Below are 23,318 nucleotides of genomic sequence, written 5' to 3' on the forward strand. Positions count from 1 at the left end.
ACTTTCTTTTAACGACTATTTCTTTTTAAGTAAATAAAATTGAAATAATTCTGAGTTTATTATATTCTAATTTAAAAACATTTTCCTCTATATCTATACATGCATCACGCTTCCGTTCACTCTTATGAACTTGTCAGTTTGATCTTACGCAGGAAATACCAAGCTCACCCTCTCCCCCTTCGATATCTCTGGTTAATTATTTCTAGCAGCGAAACGGAAGAACGTCACTGTCGAGGGAATAAATGGAAATGCGAGATCGCGATGAGAAGTCTGCCGACAATGATTTGTGTCGACATGATAGGAACGAAAGATATAATTAGAAACGAGATGTCGGCAAGCGTGGTGTGAGAAACTCGTCAAAGCGACAAAGTGTCGAGACGATTGTCTTCTTTCGAATTAAAGAAATAATTAAAATTGTGACCTGCGCGCAAATTGTTAGAATCGAGGCGTTCGCACGAGTGTCGGATAACAAAGTTTCGCGTCCCGTTGCGCCGGTCGTATCGTAGGATAGTTAATGAAATTTTAGCGTAGCTTTCGTTGCGTTCGCGCAAGCGCGAACTAGGTGCTAGATTAATAGCGTTTTAATTATAGCTTTGCAAAAATAAACTTTGATAAATGGGTCGCGTACAAAAAATGTTAGATTGAACAGAAGTAGTGCAATCACGTCTTTTTTATTTAAAAGACGTTTAAATTTATATTCTGTGTCAAATATATATATATATATATATATATATATATATATATATATATGATTTTAAAAATATTTATTATTTAAAAAAAATAAAAAATTTTTAAATTAATATTGTAACAATAATTATCTCTTATATGTGTATATTGTACATATATTTACATATATTGTATATATATATTTACTTTTTAAATAAAAATTTGTTTAATTTTAAAGTCACAGTTTTTTAAATTATTGCACATTTTGGTTTTTATTTTAAAATAAAAAAAAATTATATAAAAGAATCAACTCTGTTTTTCAATAAATTCTTATGCTTATACAAAGTTATAAAAAGATGTGTGTGTGTGTGTGTGTGTGTGTGTGTGTGTGTGTGTGTGTGTGTGTGTGTAACAAATTCTTAAACTTACTTCAATTCAAAATTTTAATTTAAAATTTCTGACATCAAACTACAAATTTTATATATTTCTACGTTAAAAATTATTAGAAATTTTATATGTTCAAAATTAATTATTTCCGTGAATCTAAGGAATAACTTAATTAAATTATTAAATTAATTAATGTTTAACGATATTATTAAATTAATTAATGAATAAAACAATGTCAAAGTCTCTACCGATAGACATAATAATATATCTTTATCTATATTGAAAAAGTTTTTTAATTTTTTTTTAAACATTGATGTCGAGACATATTAAAACTTGTTGAGTTATTAAATTTTATCGTGAAGTTACCGTACCATTGTTGAATTGATTAATAAACAACAAAACATGAAATGTCAAAGATTCTACGCATATGCACAATATTGTTTATATTCTTAACTTTTAATAGGTTTTTAATTTTCATAAAATTAACAATCCTATGAATGTAACAAAAGTTAAAAAAAAGAAAATTTTGAAGAATAATTTGTCTTTTACAAGTTTACAATACAAACATAAATTATAAATATCTTAAACAAAGTAGAAATATACAATATGTATGTACATGTATTTATGCAATATTAAATTGTCATTTTTTTACTAAACGTAATTATGAATTTCTAAATCTAATCATGTTGATATAAAATAGTACAACAATATTACACGCAGAAAATACTTCTCAAAGTTGATATTGAACGTAGGAATATTAACAATATTTATCAGAGTACAAGCTAAAAAGTCGACACGGATCATAATGTACTCATTATAAATAGCTTAAGCAAAATCTAAATATCTAAGAGTTTTATCAAACATAAGGAAGGTTAAAAAAAAAAGATTTATTTTAGCTTAAGTTCAATCTCCAAACGGCAGACTTACAAGCAGATAAATGATAAATTCTTGCCTGTGTCGAAACGTCGCTGTTCTTACGATGCGAGCGTTTTAAACTTTAATGAGGTAACGAAAGAATTTCTCGGATAAATTGGTATGCCGAACAAAGATGAATTTATGTCGCAAACAGAATGTTGAAAGATAAAGTTAAACTTTGCCAGTATTCCTAACAAAATTCCCATCAATTTTGCGAAACTTAATACTGCAGTTCAAACTTACAAACAATAGTAAAAATTTTTGATGGATACGTTATTACTAACAATGAGTTCAGAAAAGTTTATATACATAGACAAGAAAATGTGTACAAAATCTGAGATACATCAAGATGTCTACTCAAATCTTGTAAAAAAATTCCCTCAAAGTTTGCTAATTTTTTTTCTAATTTTCTACGTAATTTTGTTAAACATTCAAAGTAAAAGAAATTGTTTCAAAACTTTTTAATATAACTAAAATAATTTTTTTTTTATTATATGCGTTTTGTAATGTTTTTCATTCATACGAAGGAAAAACACAGAGTCTCTTAAATTTCAAGTACAAGATTTGTAAATGTACTAAAAAATTGAATAACGCTTTCATAAGATAAGCATTTCTTATCTGTATAAAATTTTTTACGTGTATAAAAATTTTCTTCATCATTTCTTTATCATTAAAAACTGCAAAAAATATGTACTTCATATTCAATATCATGTTAAGACATTGAATATATAAAAAAAATATATATATTGTTTGACTGATGTGTGTGAAACTGGTGCTCTTCGTGGAAACTCACTAATTCTTGAGAGTTATTCATAAATTAAACAAATAGTTCTAGCCATTAAATAAAAAAAATTATTTAGAACAAACTGAGACGTCATGTTCACGCTGCGTTTCACTTTATCTGCTAATAAATTTTTAAGCATTTTTTGTCAGATTTTAAGCGCTTAAGAATTTTATAAAAAAGTTCTATGCGTAAAAATTATTAGAATATTAAACAAATTGCCAAGTTAAATGCTGATAATTTCTATAGTTCTACCGATTAATGAGATTTCGTATTATTCTGCAATCAAGTTCTATACATCAAAATTATTAAAATATTTATTAAACAAATTAGATATCACTCAAAACGTCAAAAAATATCAAGATAAGACACTAGTCATATTTTGATAGTTCTATGGACTTTAAGATTACGCGTCAGTTTATAATCACTTTTAATTTCCAGAGAGGATTCTATGCGTAAAAATTATCAGAATATTTATTAAACAAATTAGATGGCCGAGACGCCAAACGTACAAGTACTGAAATGAGAAGCTGATTATATTTCGATTGTTCTGTCGACTTTCAATGAGATTTCGTGTTACTTTTTTGTGTCGTTTTACATTTACATTTTTTTCTTAGTTCTAGGTATGCGCAAAAATTATTAACATATTTATTAAACAAATTAGATCAAGATGTCGGTATAATATAAAATTTCATTAAATAATTTGTACAATTATTTAATATAATATTCTAATAATTTTTACATAAAACTTTTTGTAAAACTATTGCAATACTCTTAAGCGCTTAAAATCTGACAAGAATGCTAAAAAATCGTTAAAGTTAAATGCAATGTGAACCTGGCAGTTCAGTTTGTCTCGATTTTTTCCTGGGCCATTCTTTTAATGGCCGGTACTATTTATTTAATCTAAAAAATCTAGAAATTATTAAAAATAAAGCCAAAACTCTCAACTCAATTAATGAGTTTCGACGAAGTAAAATGCCAGTTTCACACAAACTCCAATAGAATTGCATGAAATAAACTTTGCATATAAATATAACTACAAAAAAAATTTATTTTGTAAATAATACGTAATAACAAATCACCTCATACGTAATAAATTATCTGATTGTTCTCATAAAACCCAATGCTATCCTGGGCCTGTTCACCTTCTAATCCTATGTTCATACATCTTCAAAAGCACTCACAAAATATTCGCGTGACATTTTGCACGACACTCCCAATTTTGATACATATTTTTATATATATATAATTCAATGTTAATATACTTTTTCGTGGATTATTAGATATGTGTAATAAATTAGATATGTGTTCGTTTTTCAATTCGACACTTTCGACATTCGTTTGCGCGACTGTTCACTTTTTCCCCCTCTCTCAATTCGAATCACCGTTTCCGACTAACAATAAATTGTGATTGTTAGATTCCTCTCTTGATCCGTATTGATATTCCTCGAAATATTACAAAACTCACGACGTTCATCAGTCAAACAAATAACCGCCGAAATATGTACAAAAGCAACAGCATATAAGAAATAAGAACATGAGGGTGAAACGACAAAGTTGCAGGATCGAATGATTTCGAAGATCGCGAAACGCCGGTTGAGTGTGGAAACCTCGATCAATTTCCGATGTACGCGATATTTACTCAAAATTAATGAAAACGACGACGCAGGGATATGTGTATAAATTAATTTACAAAGGCATTAATGAAGCTTTCTATACATATGCATAATTAATTTATATAGATGAGTGGAGATACGAGCACCTCACTTCGGCGTTTATATGTTCGGCATCTCGAACGATTTAAGTTATTTAATTAATACTCTAATAATTTTTACGCATAGAATTTTTGTAGAATCGTTGTAGAATTATTGTAGAGTTAACTTTTTGTAGAACTATTGTAGAATTTTCGAGCGCTTAAAATCTGATAAAAAATGCATCAGCGAATAAAATAAAAAAATCATCAGCGAATAAAGTAAGATGCAGCATGAATTTGACATATCAAAATTTGTCCCAAGTTATTTTTTTTTTGTTAAATAGCCAAAAATGTTTGTTTAATAAAAAATTCTAGAACCTATTACAAATAAAACTAGAACTCTCAAGAATTAATGAGTTTTTACAAAGTAAGAATTTCAATTTCATACACGCGGCGAATTATTTACAATACGCATAATTATACAAAATTATTCAAAAAAAGAATTTTCGCAAAAATTCCCTAAATCCAGAATTCCTGGTTTTTCAAAAGTGAACATCCTGTTATTATATTTTTTTTATATATTCTCTATAATTTAATGTTTGTAATGAGTCAATCAATTAAAGCAGCAATAAATTGAATAATAATAAAGTTAAAAGTTTTGTGAAATTATTATTAATGAAAAGATATAACAATAGTAATTATAAAAAATAAATAATAATTCCTTCAACTAATTTGTACAGTGCATGTGCATATCTGATTGTGGAATTGTATTCTACACTATTCTTGCTTTCACAAATGTATTCATCAGTTTATATTCATTTAGCTTGTAAAGCGACGTAGCAGCTCTGTCGCGCAAAGGATATAATTTATTTGTATAATTATTTGTCTAACGCTAAGTATATGAAAATATAATACACTATTATACATTTTACCACAAATCTCAGAATAAAGAATAGAATTCTACAAATAAAAAATATCTCTTCAGAAATATACATTTACTAAGTGCATTTTATAATTTCATAACTTCATGTATTCAAAAACTGAAAATTATTTGAAAACTATATACGGATTTTCTAGTGCATAACATTATGCAAAACTCATATGACGAGGTCCTTAAAAAGAATTTTCCAAAGATTATATTTTCCTTGTTGGAAATTTCCGTAGTTTGCGTTAAAGGATACCATAGTAATATCATTCGTACATCCGAAGCACCACGTAATATTCTCTCGACTATTGCGTACGTGACAATTGTGTTACTACCGTTTCCGCTGGCAATAGAAGCTAGGGCATCTTCAAATATCTCGCACGGCAATTCATAACACGATTATGAGTCGTTAGACCAAGCCTGACAATTTCTAGAAAGCATTAGCATCGCAGAACGTGCTTTCGCTTGCAATGAAAATCCGACCAACTAAAGCCCAAGAAGCCGTTGGTATTGCATTAATTTATTATAACGGATGATCCTGTATCGCATTATGAAAACGCTAAAGAGTGCGGAGTAAGATATGTTCTGTTCTACTGATTAATAAATGAGCATTTCGTTTGCAACTCTCATTCACTTATAAATGCGTTCTCAAGGGGGATATCGTCGGAAAAAGAAGAGCTAAAGTTTACTGAAATTCTGCGGTACAATCAGCGCCGTAAATCCGACGTAACGAAAGAGACGATCGCGGTGTTATATATAGCGCGTTCCCTTTGAGCCTTTTTGGCATCGAGGGCGATAAATTCTGCTCTTTTGGTCGATAACGCCTCTTCGGCACGAAACCATTTCATGCGCGACGATAAAAAAATCTTCTAGCCCATTGCGTATTTTTATAAGAACTTTCTTTTCTAAAAATTTAGATTTAACGAATTTTGTTAAGTCTAATAATATTATTGCGTGCTACTATTTTATATTGAACTAATAAAATATTCTATACATTACACACAATACAAATCAATATTATCATATTCCTTGTAAAAAAATAAGATATCATCTTACTGTGACAAAATTTTCGGAAATATTTCGTTAGGTTGTCGAGATAATTAATATTTTAATATATCAATACAATTTGCTGTTTTTTAATTTTTTGCATAAAAATTTTGGTAAGTTCGTGTAACAATTATATGTTAGTCATAAAGGAAATAAATTTCTATTTTTGCATAACTGCTATTTATGTTTTCTTACATTGCATGGTTTTAATAAGATTATAATAAAAACTTTTACCATTAAAATTCTTTCTATTTGTTGCAAATTTTATGCAAACACATGTAAATATCTAACTAAAGCAAATTTAGTATTCGGCATTGAGTACTGACACTGAAATTCTAATCCTGGTTCGCTTTAATTAGTCATGCGTCTTTATGTAGTTATTTGTAAACGCTTAAAGCTGTGTTTATGTACCCTTTGGCGTAACTAGCAATAACTTTCAAAAGGTAAAGTTTTGAAAGGTAAAGTGCATGCAAAATGATTTGGGTTTACCTCTTCCCAGACAAGTTGCTTGCTAACTCCTGGCCGAAGGTTCATAATTTTCAACTCCGCCGCCTTTAATACACCATCTTGAGTAAACTCCACATTTGGCTTTCCTTGATCACCTTCGACGGAAACATTTTTCAAATACCTAGAGAGAGCGAAATAATAGAACGTGTTAAAAATATATTATAATACGTTACATGTAACGTAAAAACTGCAAGTATTTTATGAAAATTTTTGTAAGACACAAAAATAAAGTTTGTATGAAAACATGAGTATTAATATATAAAATTTTGACATTTATATAATAGAAACGTTATTATTATATAACTCTTATAATATTTAGTGAGAAATAATATGTATCGTAATGTTGTAATATATTGTAAAAAATTATGTGTATATAACCGGACTGATTTTTTTACCTGAGGTCTTCAGAATAATAACAAGAGGTTAATCTAGGTTTCTCCTTCCTCCTAAATAAAAATCAACCAGGTTAATTGAACAGTTCGTTAGCAATCTTCATTTGAAGCCAACCGTATATCTATCGTAATTATGTTGAATGTTAAAGTCAAGCAATGTATCAACGAGAAATTCCTAGTCAAATTGAGAAAATTTGCTACGAAAACGCACAATTTGTTGAAGGATGTTTACAAAGATAATTATTTATTTTATACACAAGGGACGGGCATCCTAAAAAATTGACGATAATATTGAAAAAGTTGGTGAAATCGTGCGGAAAGGTCGTTGCTTGAGCAATTGCTGAAACAATAAACATCGATAAAGAAACAGTGAAACAGATAGTATCGTCAGTTTTCGATATTCGATGACGCCCAGGGCGCGAGTCATCTCCGATGTCTTCCCTTCCATCTTTAAATTTTTTGAACCACTCAAAAATTTGTGTACGAGATAGCCAATCATGTTCGTAAATTTCCCTCAACAAATTATGCGTTTCCGTAGCAGATTTGTTCAATTTGAATAGGAATTTCACGTTGACACGGTAGAGGTGAGGTAGACACCTAGATTAACACTTTATATTTGTTCTGAAGGGCACAGGTAATTTAAAAAAAAATTAGTCTAGTTATAGCCAGACCTATACACAGACATACTTATATATGTATATAATTCGAAGAATATAATTCTTCCAATTCACTAAATTCTGTAAATCTGCTAAATGGAGAAAAAATTGTGATTGCTCAAAGAAAAATTCTACTACAATTCAGAAAACTTTGCTTGAATGCTCGGCGAATAAATCTATCAGCATTTTAGAAAATTCTGTTAAAATTTACTTGAAAAATAAATCCCCGGTGCTCCAGCGTGCTTCACCAGCACCTTCGCAGCTCAATTGAGTGTTCAGGCTGCGATTCGTATTTCTCGGATCATTGACAAAATCTTCGACACCATAAGCATAGACCTTGATTGCCGTCGTGATTTCGCTTACCAAGCTCTCGCTACTCGTATCAAAGTGCACACCTGCAAGAAAAAAAAGTATCGAGCAAGCTCGTTAAGCTGATTTTATTACTCGAGATTTATATTGGCTTATATGACTGATTCAATCTCATATCGGAGATTTTCTGTATTTTTCACTATTGTCTGCCGATAATAATCGGATAGAAATGAACGACAGAGACTAAAAAGGAACTTGTAAATAATTCACGAGACACGGATTTTATTTTTCAATACAGGGATTATTGCTCGTCCCCTTTGATACTTGCAATTTTACTTAAGCTTGCGGACGTTTATAGACATTGAATTCTTGAATAGCTGAGTTTTAGCTTGCGCTTTGATTTTGTTCATTTATTTCTGAATAAATCCATGATTTTGTTTGTACAAAAAAATTGCTCTAGAAAAATATATTCTATATCAATAAAATATAATTTTATCATTTCCCTAAAACAAAAATTCTACATACTTTGAAATTTTATAAGTTTTTAATTCTAAACGTTAAAATATTAGATATTCACGTAATTTAAATATAGGAAATAAGTAAAAAGTGAATTCTATAAAAAAATATATAAAATAATAAAAATTTTTTTCTTCAATTTTATAAATTTTCCTATAGAACGCATACATTCCGCTGTCAATTTTATTTCACAAAGTTATTTCTAAGAAATGTTCGTTTTGCTTCGCAATACATATGTAGTGTATATTCCTTTTTGAAAAGAATTTTCACGGAAAATTTACACGTCGCAAGACGCTTCATTCGACCAGATTTTTGTGCGACACGACGTGTCAGCTGCATTTCCATAAATATCGAAAATGTTGAGATACGAAAAATACGAATAAATCGATATATTGAAGCTCCAGAAACGTCGGCGATTTATACAAAAATCGCCAAAGCATCTTCACTTTTTGTGTTTGACAAAATCGAATAGAGATCCAAGCCAACAAAATTTGCGTTGTATAGATGGATATGACGTTCACACATTGATTAAATACTCAGCGGGAGTATTTGTGTGAAAATATTTAAAATTTCACAAGCGACACTTTTTATTTTTCAAAGTGACTCTTTTCATAATTTCACAAAACTATACAAACAATTTATATACAACAAACTTTTTATAAAATATTCAAAATTTATTTTTCTGTATTAATAATGAAACAAACATGGCTCCAAAGGTTAGTTAAATTGGACTTCAGCGATATTACAAAATATGTAGTATTGAACTTAGACAACATTTGCTTTGCTCGATTCGCACAACGATTGCGTTTAAGGTATTTGCGTTTTATAAACAGCGCGAGTTTACGCGCCAGTTTTAGTTCGCGAAAATTCAGATGTGAGAAATTCAACCCGAGTTATGTTATTTCACGTGACTCACAAGGGAATGGAATTCGATGAATTTATTTTTCCCTCAAGGATATTCTCGGGAGAATCTCGAAAAAGGAATCAATTTTCCGTCTCTGTGATTCTGGTCACGGTGTGAATAATTCTTCTGTCTATCCACTCGAGAGCCCGTGCATTCTTCCCGATAAAAGACGTATTCTGAATGTTAACACATGTGTAACGGATGTGTAAATACACTCTTGGCTTCACCATAATTCCCGTGTGCATTCAAACGAGAGATATGAGATAATATATATATATATATATATATATATATATATATATATATATATATATATATTCTTTATAAACGAATTCTACATCAATAATTCGCAAAATTACTTCAATCTTGCTCTCATTTTATGTATAATGTTCTATTTTAAATAACGGAAGTATTTTATACTTATTTTTAATACAAAAATAAATATATCTAACTTTTTTCTAATTAAATAAATATAGAATATATATTTATCATAGATTAAATAAATATATTTAACTTTTTCTAATTCTTTTTCTGAGTTAAATATATTTTAAGTTATTTTTTATTTATTTATTTAAACGCATAACTTTTAAAATATGAAAATACTTTTTGTAGCAACTTTTAGTAAAAATTATAAATTATAAATTTAATTAAAATTAATTAAATATATAATTTATAATTTTCACTAAAAGTATATATGCGAGATGTGCGGTAGTTTATGCTAATTTAGTAAAGCCAGAGATCCGTGCACTAGGAATAATATTTTGAGTTTGTATTTTCTGGATCCGGACCTAACCGCAAATACACGAATACAAACAATTTTACTTACCCAACATTCCAACAGGAAACTGACTGGAGGTTTGCAGGTTTTCGATAACACTCTGCGTGACAACCCACACGTAGTTCTCGCCGGTAATTTTTAACTCCCTGGCAGCAGTCAGAATATGCATCGCTTCTTCTCTAGTTGAATATAGAAGCATCACTCGGGACTCGCTGTTTACGAGCTCCTGGAGATCGTGTGGGCTAGTGACCAGAATGGCGCTCAATATGGTAAACTTGAATGTGTCCTGCATGTCAGAGATTCTCTCCCTGACCGCCTGTATGAAGTCATCGTGACCAGCTATTTGCGACGTGACGACGCTAAACTGATGCCACTTGTATCTCTCCAGGATACTCAGCATCGCCGCGGTCTGATGTTCTAGTGATGGTGCCAGTTGCAGCTGTAAACTACTCTGCGATGCCCGCTGTGAACCGTGTGACAAATTTTCCGTCATGTTTTGCAAATGTCGACAAAACACGCGCGGATGTACATTTCCACGTTCGAATTTAATTTCGGTTTTATATTACGAAAAATACTTTCAAAAGTAAATAGCAAAAATTCGTATTATTGCAATTTATTATTATTACTGCGTTTCATCCGTTTGATCTCATATATTTTAATATAACTTGAGAGATTCTTTAACGTTATAAAAATTTTGCCCGCGAGTACAAATAATTGTTTGAATGTTCGATAGAAACGTAAGTCCGTACAAATTCTTTTACTTCTTATTACAGTTGTTATACTCACCCTCTCGAGACCAGAGTTATCGGCGTTCCATGCGATCACAGGGATTCCTAAGTAACCGGCCAATTGGAGAAAGTATTGAGCACTGGCCGTACTACGTCCGTATTGCTCGTAATTCATAAGATATAAGATGGCCGATACGTTCACCGAGAGAAATTCTTTGCAGAGCGAGTCTAAAATAGCTGTAACATAAATTATTCCATTATAATTAGTAATAATTTTAATACAAAAAATATTTATTGTTCTACATTTTAAAAATATTTATATTAATTTAATATTAATTAATAGAATCTCCGAATAATACTGCTTCACGCAATTATGCATTAATAATTTTCAATTTTGAAAGACTATAAATAAAGAAATAATGCAGGTTAATAGAAATGTACAGCTTAATATGTTTCCTTTCAATCTTCATTATGTTTCAACATTTTTAATTACCATTTAACTAAGTTTCGATAAATGACAGACATTATTATGCTTTAAAAATTATACTAATTGGATAAATTGCACAGAGATTTATTTCATTAAAATCATGAAGCACATCTTCATGCCCAAATGCATTATCGTTTAGCCGCGGAATTAAAGTGTAGATACAGTTTTAACTTTTTCTCGTCGACGTCAATCAGCGTCAACTGCAATCGCGTTATTTTTTTCTATTAAATTCATTTCCGCGTTTTTGTTATGCCTATTTTCCGAAAAATGAAAAATAAAACCACGTTGAAAAGCGTTCCTTGGGCTATGAATGCAGTTCGACTTGCTTCATACAGCGAGTTGTTTGACCAACTGACCTCGTTTTCATGCTGCTCAATTGTTTCTCGACGCAAAATAACATAAGTTTTAGTTTAACGGGATTTTATACATCCATGATAAATACGCCTTGCCTATTAATAAAATTTAAATAGAGACCATAGAAGTCGCAAAATTGAATTAAAATTCTGTAAAAGAAACTCTCTCTACTCTAATTTAGGTAAACAATAACGCTTTCCATTATATTCTGTATTCTTTAATAAGTTTTTATTTTCCCATAAATTAACACTCGTAAATTAATGCTATTTCGATTTTTTCGTAAGAATAGATTCCGTTTATTAAAAAAAAAGTATGTCAAAATTGATTATGCGATGTTATATATCACGTATGTGTGGTTATTTTTATTATAAAATTGCGTTATTTAGATCAACTGTACTCAAAACTTCTGCCCTAATTGTTATAATTGTTAAAAGTATACAAAACAAAATAGAGATGTTTTATTAAACTCAAAATTCATCAAAACTGTTTGCAGAACCAAACTAGTCTTGTATTCGATTTTCATAAAATAGAAGCGAATTAAAATTTTGTAATTAACGAAATGTCAGTAAAATTTTAACAATAAGCTTATTCGCTAGCAGTGATCCAAAATTGTTTTGCTTATGCGAGTCGCATATGTAATTCAAATCTCGCAATCGTTACATTTAATATCCGCATTTACTCACAACTGAAAACGTTCCCTGGTCCGGAAAACAGTCATATGATGGTAATGTTATTTCATGAAATACGAACACTCTCTTCTACATTCTATCAAGTACTCTAGAGAAGATCGATCTGTGGAAAAGTTGATTGATCTCGTCCGATGACCGATATGGTTTTCACCCAATAAATCTCGAATTTTAAAACGTTTCACATAGAAATTGTAATTTAAACACATAATTTTTATAAGTATACAATTTAAATTTTTAAAATGTTTGTATATATTTAAAGAAAACGCGCTGTTTTTATATTATTTTATATTATTTTATATTAAGTTAATTAGTACCTACTCATAGAAGATTATCAACTTTTAGGAATAATTATAAATATTTCAAGTAAAAAAATACACAAATTTTTATTATACCCGCGAATAAACGTGTTTAAAACACATGTTATAAACACAATGTTTCTTTGTGGTTTGCAGTCACATATGATCACATTTCACTTCTGATGTCCTGTATTTACATACTTGTGCAATCTTCTTCTCTATATATTACTACTTTTACATAATTTTTAAATAGTTTGTATATACAAGAGTTACTTCAAGAACAAAATAAAGATAAGATATGATTTAAATATGTTGTAACATTCTGCGCGCTAAATTTCTTGCTATTATTGTATTATACTTAATAATATTCAAACTATATATAATTGATAATTTATCGAAATAATTGTTGCTACTACTAAAACGTTGATCTAATTAATTCAATTTAATGCATGATTAACTTATATCATCTTTTACATTCCCCAATGAAATTTTTCTTAATTAATTAAAGTGCCAAATAAAAATAAATAATTATTAAAAGTACATAAAATATACGTACTGAGAATTTACTCGTTGATCTTTGACATCAATGCCATGAAAATACGCAGTTAACTAATTTGATTTGTAATATGATTACTGACCAGTATTATTTCAGCATAATCAGAACTGTATATATTTGCATACATTATCATCAACAAAGTCATAGCTAATATAATAATGAAATAATGTTCGCTACTTTGATGCCCAAATAAAATAGCACTAAAAATAATTAGCTATAACATATACAATATTGTTAACAAAAATTGTAATTTGCGATTATTTTGCTTTTGGAACATAAAAAGCGTAAATAATCAAATATATTATCAAATATATGTTATCGCTTTTCTTTTGGAAATAATTATACAATATATATATAAATAATAACAAACATGTTCTATCAGTAGTTGTATTTATTCGTAGAAAAATATATTTTTGAAATCTTTATATTAAATTAAATTAATAAATATAGGTAGTTTCCTTTCTCTAGATGTTACAGTATGCCACAGAATGTTACAGAATGTTAGTATTTAGAATTAATGAATATGTAGTAGCTAAATCTGTACCAAGGAACAACAAATCGATTAAGGTAAAATTTCCTTTGATCAGAAACTACCTCACGTATTTGAGATGTACTATAGTGCTGCGTCGATCATGCGTTCGTAATTCGTTGAGATAGAACGTGTAGTCTGCTAAGATAAACTTATTTGACACAATAAAAACAATTAAATATGCGATGCTTTTACGTTTATAATTAAAATAAAATTTATTGTTATTATTAATTTAGATGAATTAATGTTACAAATATTATTAATTCAGATAGATTACGAAAATTAGATTATATAAATCTTTACCTTTTTATTGTTATTTTAAATATTTTATATCAAATATTCAACATATTCAATAAATATTTATCCAGATTTTTTTGCATATTAGCTTTATATAATATCAATTATATCCAAATAAACAAAAAAAGATCTTATTCGTGCATCTATTAAGAATTTTAATATAGCAACTGTAGTAAAAAGTATTTAAAAATATTTTGCTTGTTTTGAAATCTATTAATACTCATATATTTCTAAAAACGATAAAAGTGCAGAATGCTCGATGGACTTAACGAGCCAAAGCTCTGGTTGTTTTGATCTCTCGTCAAGTATTATTAACGAGTAGATTATTTACGATTTTCATTGGTATTCGGTTTAAACAATAAATGGGTTATTTATGATTTTGCGTGTTTCGTGAAAATTAATAATTTCTAATAAAATGCGAATGAGAGGGAGGAATTCTGGTATACAGCAATATATGGGATTTAAATTGGATGCAATGAAATAAACAAATTTGAACTCTACTGTCGTCCTATTTGACGAATGTCAAATAAATGTCAGTTCTTATTTAATTATATAATAGCTGCATATTATTATTTTTTATACGTTGGTAAATTATACATATTTTTTCTGCAATGTACTAATAAATATTCTGTTATCAAAAATCTATCGTAATTTATTAATTTATAACAATATTAATGTTAATTGGATTAAGATAAGTAAACGTATAATTTATCAAAATTATTTTCTTTCACGCAATTGCATTTGCGATTATTCTATATTTACGAACAACTTAACAGGATTTTACCAATTTCGAGCTATCAATAATAACGCATCTGCGTCGGTGAACCAGAAATTGGTCGCATTTATTTTGACTAACAATTACCGATGCCAATAACGACAATCCTGTGACAATCGAATTTAGCCACAAAGATATTTCGCCCATAATTACAATATTGATAATAATAACACTGCTATAATCGGAGACATTAGCTCGGGAATGCTGTCTTGGTTGTTGCGGCTCAACGTTTATACATCAATAATCGGTTTAACCGCACTACCAATTAATCAGCTAATTATGAACGTTAGAGAATGTACAGAGAATAGGTTTCTATAGCTATATGTTTCTATAGTTGGTTAACATTTGTTCTGCAAAATAAATACAAAAAGATGATTTGTTCTCTTTTTTTCTGACTATAAAGGCGTGACTTTTTTTACTTATCACATCTGGCTATACACAATGTTATTCTATTAGCAACAAACAAGTAATCTACTGAATAAGTATTCTGTTGTTAGGCAAGTTTCTATTAATTTTAATAACTGTGTTTTTTCACATTCATACAGCGATCTTCATATATCACTACAATGCGAAAAACTTTACTTGATTCACTGAGGGGGGGATTCACGTCTAAAGTAGTTGCAAAAGAAATTAAGTACGACTACAAGAATGTCAAGAAACAATTAGTGTTATTTTTCTTACAGTTGGCACATTCAACGTCAGCTATTTTAACGTATCATTAGCTGAGTTTAATGAGATAATGATTATCTTATTTTTAAAACATACTTAAAAATATGAACAAGTACATTGCTTTATGGCACTTATAGCAATTAATTAATATTTCTTGACTTACACGATGCATATACAAATGACTGCATTCGTTTAATTCGTAAAATTACTTGTTTTACACAATTTTAGATTAGTAATGTTTTTCTGACTTAATAAAAATTTATAACAAATATGTAATTTTCTATTTTTTTCTTTTCTATTATAAACGTAGTCATAACAACATAGAAAAATTTTATATAATATGAGATATATAGAAAATATGTATGCGAAATAAATGTTGTTTTGGCGAGAGATATAAATATTATATCAAAGTAAGTGAATAAACAGTATAATTAGGAGTACGTGTGAATGTTAATGGAATCATTGCTTACCAATATATCATAATGAATTGAAAAGAAATCATATTTATTTATGTTATGTTTACTTATTCTAATTATTTAACCAAAGCTTTATTTATGCGAGTTTAATACGTAATAGTTAGTTTACTGTCAATCACAAATTTTTAAGTTTTTTTAATTAAAATCTGTTTGAAAAAAATTCGGTGTTATGATAAAATGCAAAAACCTGAGGAATACTATTTATAAACTTTCTCATCGTAAAGTACAAATTAACGATGCAAGTTTAATTAAATGCACACTGGAACGTGTCCTGAATGAATATCTAAGTCTAACTTGCACGGACTAGAGCTTCTGTAAACAGGATCTAATGAAAGTTAATATCCAGTAGCCTAGTACAATAACACCAGCTTAATCGATAATTGCTTAATGTTCTTCAAACTTATTACTTGCACATTTGAATTTAACTAAATTCAAAGTATATCTTCGAATAATTATGTTCTTTTTACTTCCACAAAGGAAAAATATATTTGGGTGGTCAGTAGTAATATAATTTTTTTTAGAATAGGCAATGTTTTTGTATTTTTCAGTACAAAGCATTATTCCTAAGCTCTAAAATATTCTGACACTTCAATGTGACTTAAAAAAAAAATAATTACGTTTGATTAAATTTTTTTTATCTTATTTTGAAAATGAGTAATAAGAAAGTATATTTTCGAATAATTATGCTTTTCTTACTTCCACAAAGGAAAAAAAACACGATACAAATCGCGGTTTGTAGAAAGAAATCTGTTTTATTGTTTTATTTTTTCTTTGCAAAATTAAAAAGTATAATTACTTGAAGATATACCTTCTTATCACTCATTTTCAAAGTAAGGTTTTTAAGAAAATTTAACAAAACGTAACAATTTTCTTTTTAAAAGTCATCTATTGCAAAAAAAAAAACGACATTACTTTTTAACCAATACTTACAATTAGATTTATAATATAGCAATTTCACCATTTTTTTATATTATATTTGGTATAATTGTTGAAAGAAACAAAAAAAATAGAATTTAATCTCTAGAATAATGATTATATTCAGTACTTTTTGTAATCTCTGAAGCAAAAAAATCGTCGGTAAAATTTCACTTCATTACTATTCAAGAATTAACAAAAAAAATTCAATTATTTCTTATTACATTATCTTTCTTTTTCCATATTAAAAAAAACCGTTTAAAGTTTACAGCGTCATTATTCTTATAAAGTAATACGATTACGGTTGTGATTGCGATATTGTAATAATAAACATCAAGATTAGAACAGCCAGCATGTTATCCAAACATCACCTGCTATCCAATATCAAATTTTCCGAAAATCATATACCGGATGAAACGGATCAAACGCGTAAACACACTGACATTTATCCCCCCTTGTCAACGTGTAAGTTAAGCCTGAAATATTGGCATGTCGGGAGATCTTTCAAATGCGAGAGAAATGCAACGCGCCAATGTTAATTCCGACAGATCGTGCATCACTCCCACGGCGAAACATAGCACGAAGAGAAATATTTCCTGCGACGAAATCTTCTTGGCCAACGTTGTTGGACGGGAAATTACAAGAGGGTTCGCATACAGTCGTGTTTGCTTGACGATGTTCACACGACTTCAAACATTACTGAATAACGAAAAAAAAATATCACAGAGTATACAACGCAACAGTTATATTGAAAGTAATCTTATTTCTAACAGATTTATTAAGTGCTTGAAATTTTGTAAAATTACTATGCAAATTGATAAAAATTTGGCTATAAAAAATATATACGTAATGAAAACTTTATTATTCTGTTATCTAATTTTGTAATGTCATTATATAATGTCATATCACACTGTCACTGTTAATGAAAAAATATGGTCGCAAAGCTAAATTTAACGTTACCACATTTACCGTATCCGCCTTATCATCTCGCGATATTAGCCAAGAATACTGCGGGAACTAGTTATATTCAAAGAGCAAACAATTATTTTTCCTTAATTTCACACGGATTCTTTATTTACCTATTAGAGCCTCATCATCAAGCTCCCTCGCTGCACACACAAGTTGCAATGAGAATTATCTAGATTCACGTAAATCTTTTAATCTTATCTTTATATTAATTAAAAAAAATATGATGTTAAAAGTAATAAAATAAGGTAATAGATAAAGAACGAAAAGTGAAAAAATACTCGCATCATTAAAATATAAACTAAATAAAATATTAATATCTAAAAAAATATAAATTAAATAAAATATATTATGAAAATATATAATTGCACAAAATTATGACGTTTTATATTTTTTGCATTATACAGAGTGATTTTAGTGAAATAAGTGTGAAAAATTTTAGGAGATGACTCTTTTTATATGTTTTAATGAAAGATCCTCTTTAATTTTCGACGAATCATCTCCTAAAATTTTTCACACTTATTTAAAATTACCCTGTATAAGTTTGCATTCTACAATATATCTTTACATTACAAATAAAATAACTTATTAAGTATAAAAAAAAATAAAGATAATATAGTATATATAAAGAAATCTGTTTTAGACAAAAGACGAATATTTTATATCATAAGCTTTAATATATTCTTTTTAATAGAAGTTTGTTTGTGAAATAAAATTACTTTAAATAAACATCAAATTCTATATCTATACAATAAATTATGTAGCAAAAAAAAGATACTATTATATATAAATCTAATAATAAAGTAAACCTTTCTCCTCAAGATTTAATTTGCTACGGAGATATTTACCTGTTGGACTCGGCGTGAGCTTCATCATTCTCTGGCTGACCTGCAGCCGATATTTGTCCAGAAATGAAAATTTGGACTGGTCTTTAGTCCTGGCATGACCTTTGTATAGGTTATGGACGGCCTTGTGAATGGCCCTATTGTATTCTCGCGCTCCAAAATTTGTATGCGGTACAATCATGCCAACAGTGAGATTTTGTAACGTGATGTTTCTGCTTGTGGTCTTGATTAATTCTTGATGACCAGGCTGACCGATCGGTAATTTCAAACGGTTCTTTTGGTCACTGGTCGAGGCGACAAGTACGCCCACCATTAACAGAATGTATAAGTGGCGCATCTTTTTTCTTTTTTAAATCGCAAATTTGATTTATTCTGTTTATAACTTTAAAAGATTGATGTCCAGTTTTTCAGGAATATATTCACCATCACATTTTGAGTCAAGTCAGGTACATTGTCATAATCATTAAATGACAAATTTCTATTGTTTATATATTTTGCTCTACATTTGGTAACTATAGTCACTACTACATCTTTTTTCGTATTTTCATTATGTCACCGTTAAACATTTATATATATATATATATATATATATATATATATACATATATATATCACATTTAATAGTTGTAAGACATCTTCTTGCCATGTATACACTTCTTAGACTTTTACTTACCGGACTTTTTTAAAGATTTTATTTAATCACATAATAGTTGTGTGTAATCCAATTAATATATATATATATATATATTTTTTTTTTGTTATTTATTTAAAATTTAACACGTGCGCGTAGCATCACGAAAACACATATCACAACGAGATAAGACACTTTAACACTTTTTTTTTCAATAGCGTTATATATAATTATTTAACATTCAAAACTGTAAATATATCTCTCATGAATTAAACACACGATAATATATTGAGAGAAGGAAGACCAAATTTGATTCACCAGCACAAGACGATAGACACAGAGATTGAAAAATTTATGAAGCATTGAGGAAATGTTTATCAGATTGCTGGTACGTAGGAAGATACTGAAATGTAAATGAAATTATTTCAATGTCAGGCGGATAATCTATAATCACAAGTTAAGTCTCGAATATATTACGGTTAAGTTATGCGCTTTTTTAAAATGTTTAAATTTTTTTAGGATTTTATGCACTTACTTCGATAATTAGATCTACAAATCCTTTGTTTAAAATTATTATATAAATAAAAAAATTTCCAGTAACAATTTAAAAGAAAGATTTAAAAAAGTTAAAATAATTATTTTTGTATGTATAGGTTGTATGTAATACATATATACTATGTATATATATAGGTCTGATTTAAAAAAGCAAATAATTTATTATTAAATTAATTATGATAGTATTTCTTGTAATCCTGAAATATTTGCAAATTTTATTAGTTTCTCTTATATTATTGTCAATAGTTTCAATAACTGCTGTAATAATTTTTCAATTTTTGTCTCTTCTAGCAAAAATCGTTTAGACTATGAGTTTTCTTCTGTTAATATTTTGTTGAGATTATTTTTAGTTCTTAAAAGAAAGATCTATCTCTTTTAAAACTGATACATCTATCCCCTTTAAAATTGGCTCAATTTTTTCATTTTTAAGAAATATATACTAAAACATTTTTGCTAAACATGGATAATTGGGTAATTTTAAGTTAAAAGTATTTAATAAACTTGATTTAATGGTATACACTTAAAACATATGCATTATACTTACATAATGCTCTTTTAGTTTTGCTATTATAAAGAAGATATAACGTTTAAAGCCAATTATCTATTGCTCGCAATACAAGTTTGGCAATTTAAATACTTTATTTGCAAAAATATGAATTGAAATATACGAATAATACCATCTACATACCTACTTCAAATTTTTTTTAAGCTTTGTGTTCTAATTCATTTGATTGATTGTCTCTCCTCGATTTTATTTTAATAAAAATATTGATTAGCAAACCTTTGCAATAATCAATATTTTTACTGCATTCTGTGCAAATCAATTGTTAAATGTATCCGATCAATTGTTAAATGTGTATCGAATACATTTAAATCATATGAAGAAGCAAAGTTTGAAATTAAACAGAATTGTTTCCATTGTCTGCTGACAATTCAACCATATTCTCAGCAGTTCCAAGTTATAGCTGTTGCAATTATTATTTCTTTGCCAAGTTTCAGCAAGATTGGCCGGAAGCAATTACGACGCTTTCAATTAATCGGCTTTATAATTTCGCGAGGATTTAGAGCGTCAAGACCATGACTGAGCCAATTATCGAGGTTTTCATCCGCTTGAGGGAAACCTATCCTCCGCGGCATGTAATACCACAATAATTGCAACCAAATTATGACGACATATTATATATTTTCATTTGATAATTGTGCATATATCTTTTCGCTTGGAAAATGCTGTCTTCTACGCAATAATAAAATGCAAAATGTTGATATTAAATAACTAAATTCATCTATTCATGTTAATTGCACTTATTACATTTTTTAAACTTTCCTACGTCTTTTCCTACGTCTTTGTTAGTATTTCTCAAAAATACAAATACATACATTTTTATTCAAAATACAGTTGTTCAAAATAAAGTGTAAATATATAACTAAAAAAAGTGAATCTAGATAGATATTTTTTTAAATATGTTTTTTTGTAGCGCAACATTTTTCAGATTTCGATGAAATCGGAATCTTTCTATCGTCTCAAACGCGCTCGTTCATCAGTTTTACTGACAATATGATATATAGTACGATAAAATGAAAACGCGAGCGAATAGCGTTGTAAATCCAAGTAACAACGGCGCGGTGAAGAATGGGGGGGGGGGGGCGCAGTAGCGGACCCCCCATCACGTATCCGTTTTCTCTCCTTTCGATATATCTATTATCTGTCATAGAATGCAATATAAAAATCAACGAAAATCCGATCAAAGTTATTGTTTGCACTCACTTTTACTTTTACTCTTTCATTTGTGCAAACAATGTGGAACGTTTTGCTGAGTATTACAAGTATAAAAGTAATATGAACAAGTGTGAGAAAATGAGAAAAATTTACATTACCGGATTATATTTTTGATCGGATTTATGGAAATTAGCATTCTTCACGAAATTACATAGACGATAGGCGAGAAATTTGCATTATGGCATATACTGTCAAGCCGTATGGTAAAAATTTACAATAGCATCTGAAATGAAATGGCGTAATCTAATAAATCTAAGATTTTCATGATATAGACGTATTTGCCCGTAAAATGCATAAATATCTTTTTTTTCTTTTGCAACATTCTCTAATAATAATGTCTATTTCAAAACTCAATTTTATTATATCGCATAATTTTTTCTATTCTCAATGGATTGCAGTGTTATATTTGTATCGTAGTGTAGTCAAAAATTAAAAGGTTCTAGAAAATTTAATTTTATATTATTCAAAAATCTTATCAAAATTTTGAAGTAAAATAAATTTAAACCTACTCTTCTCAAACTACACTCTATTTGGCTATTCATTATAATAGTTAAGTCGAGTAACAAAATTTAATTAAAAACGTTATAATATATATAATATTATCTTTAACTTATATATATGTTCTTTTCATTCTATATTTCCTTTTTTATATGTTACTATATCTATTTTCTTCTTATTTACATTTGTTACAATTACATTGTTTTTATATAATATAATTATAAATATCATATTTTTATCACATTTGTATAATATATTATTAATTTATTATTTTTATAATTCTTATTAAAAAATATTGAATAAAATGTATTAATAATAATATAACTTGATTAAAAAATTTAAATGTTAAAATACAAAATAAGTATACATTTTTAAAAACTACACTATAGTACAAAGTTATTTAAGATTGAATATGATTATTTGTCAAACCAAATATTACGAGAATAGAACAGAATAAAATAATTCAAGATAGAAATATTAAATGTGCGAGCATTATTTAATTTTAATTTTACACAAATCCTTGAACGCGTGTAACGAGCTAAGTTAATTTTAGAAAAGCGAGGAACAAAATCACGCGTTCATTCCGCAACAGGAAGTCGTTAACGCGAAAAGGCACCCGCAGAACTCTAGGATTTCGGAGCATGTTTCTCGGCAAACTTAAAGGTTACGCCGCCACTGGTGATACCACCGATGGAAATCGATGTCAAAGTTCAGGAAGATAGCCGTGTCGGCTTCGATTAAACTCTGGATTTCGGAAAGACCATAGTTACATGAAGCGGAATCCCACAACCGATGACCA

The 23,318-nt window shown here is 28.5% G+C and overlaps 1 protein-coding gene across 13 annotated transcripts in view; it reads right to left on the reverse strand.

The window, feature by feature from the left end:
- Positions 1-23,318, reverse strand: part of Nmdar2 (glutamate ionotropic receptor NMDA type subunit 2) — a 203,625-nt gene that overhangs the window by 46,096 nt on the left and 134,211 nt on the right. For 7 of the 13 annotated variants that reach the window (XM_072900943.1, XM_072900991.1, XM_072900952.1 and 4 more), the window contains exons 4-7: positions 11,263-11,441; positions 10,525-10,939; positions 8,181-8,364; positions 6,904-7,042 (exon numbers count right to left, since the gene is read on the reverse strand). In XM_072900943.1, coding sequence (XP_072757044.1) covers positions 6,904-7,042; positions 8,181-8,364; positions 10,525-10,939; positions 11,263-11,441 — 917 coding nt within the window. Of the gene's footprint in view, positions 1-6,903; positions 7,043-8,180; positions 8,365-10,524; positions 10,940-11,262; positions 11,442-19,061; positions 19,589-19,731; positions 22,575-23,318 lie in introns of those variants that run through there. The other 6 variants (XM_072901016.1, XM_072901001.1, XM_072900958.1 and 3 more) reach the window with 4 other exon arrangements.

Source organism: Anoplolepis gracilipes, chromosome 1, assembly GCF_047496725.1.
Source record: "Anoplolepis gracilipes chromosome 1, ASM4749672v1, whole genome shotgun sequence".
NCBI classification, from domain to species: Eukaryota; Metazoa; Arthropoda; class Insecta; order Hymenoptera; family Formicidae; genus Anoplolepis; species Anoplolepis gracilipes.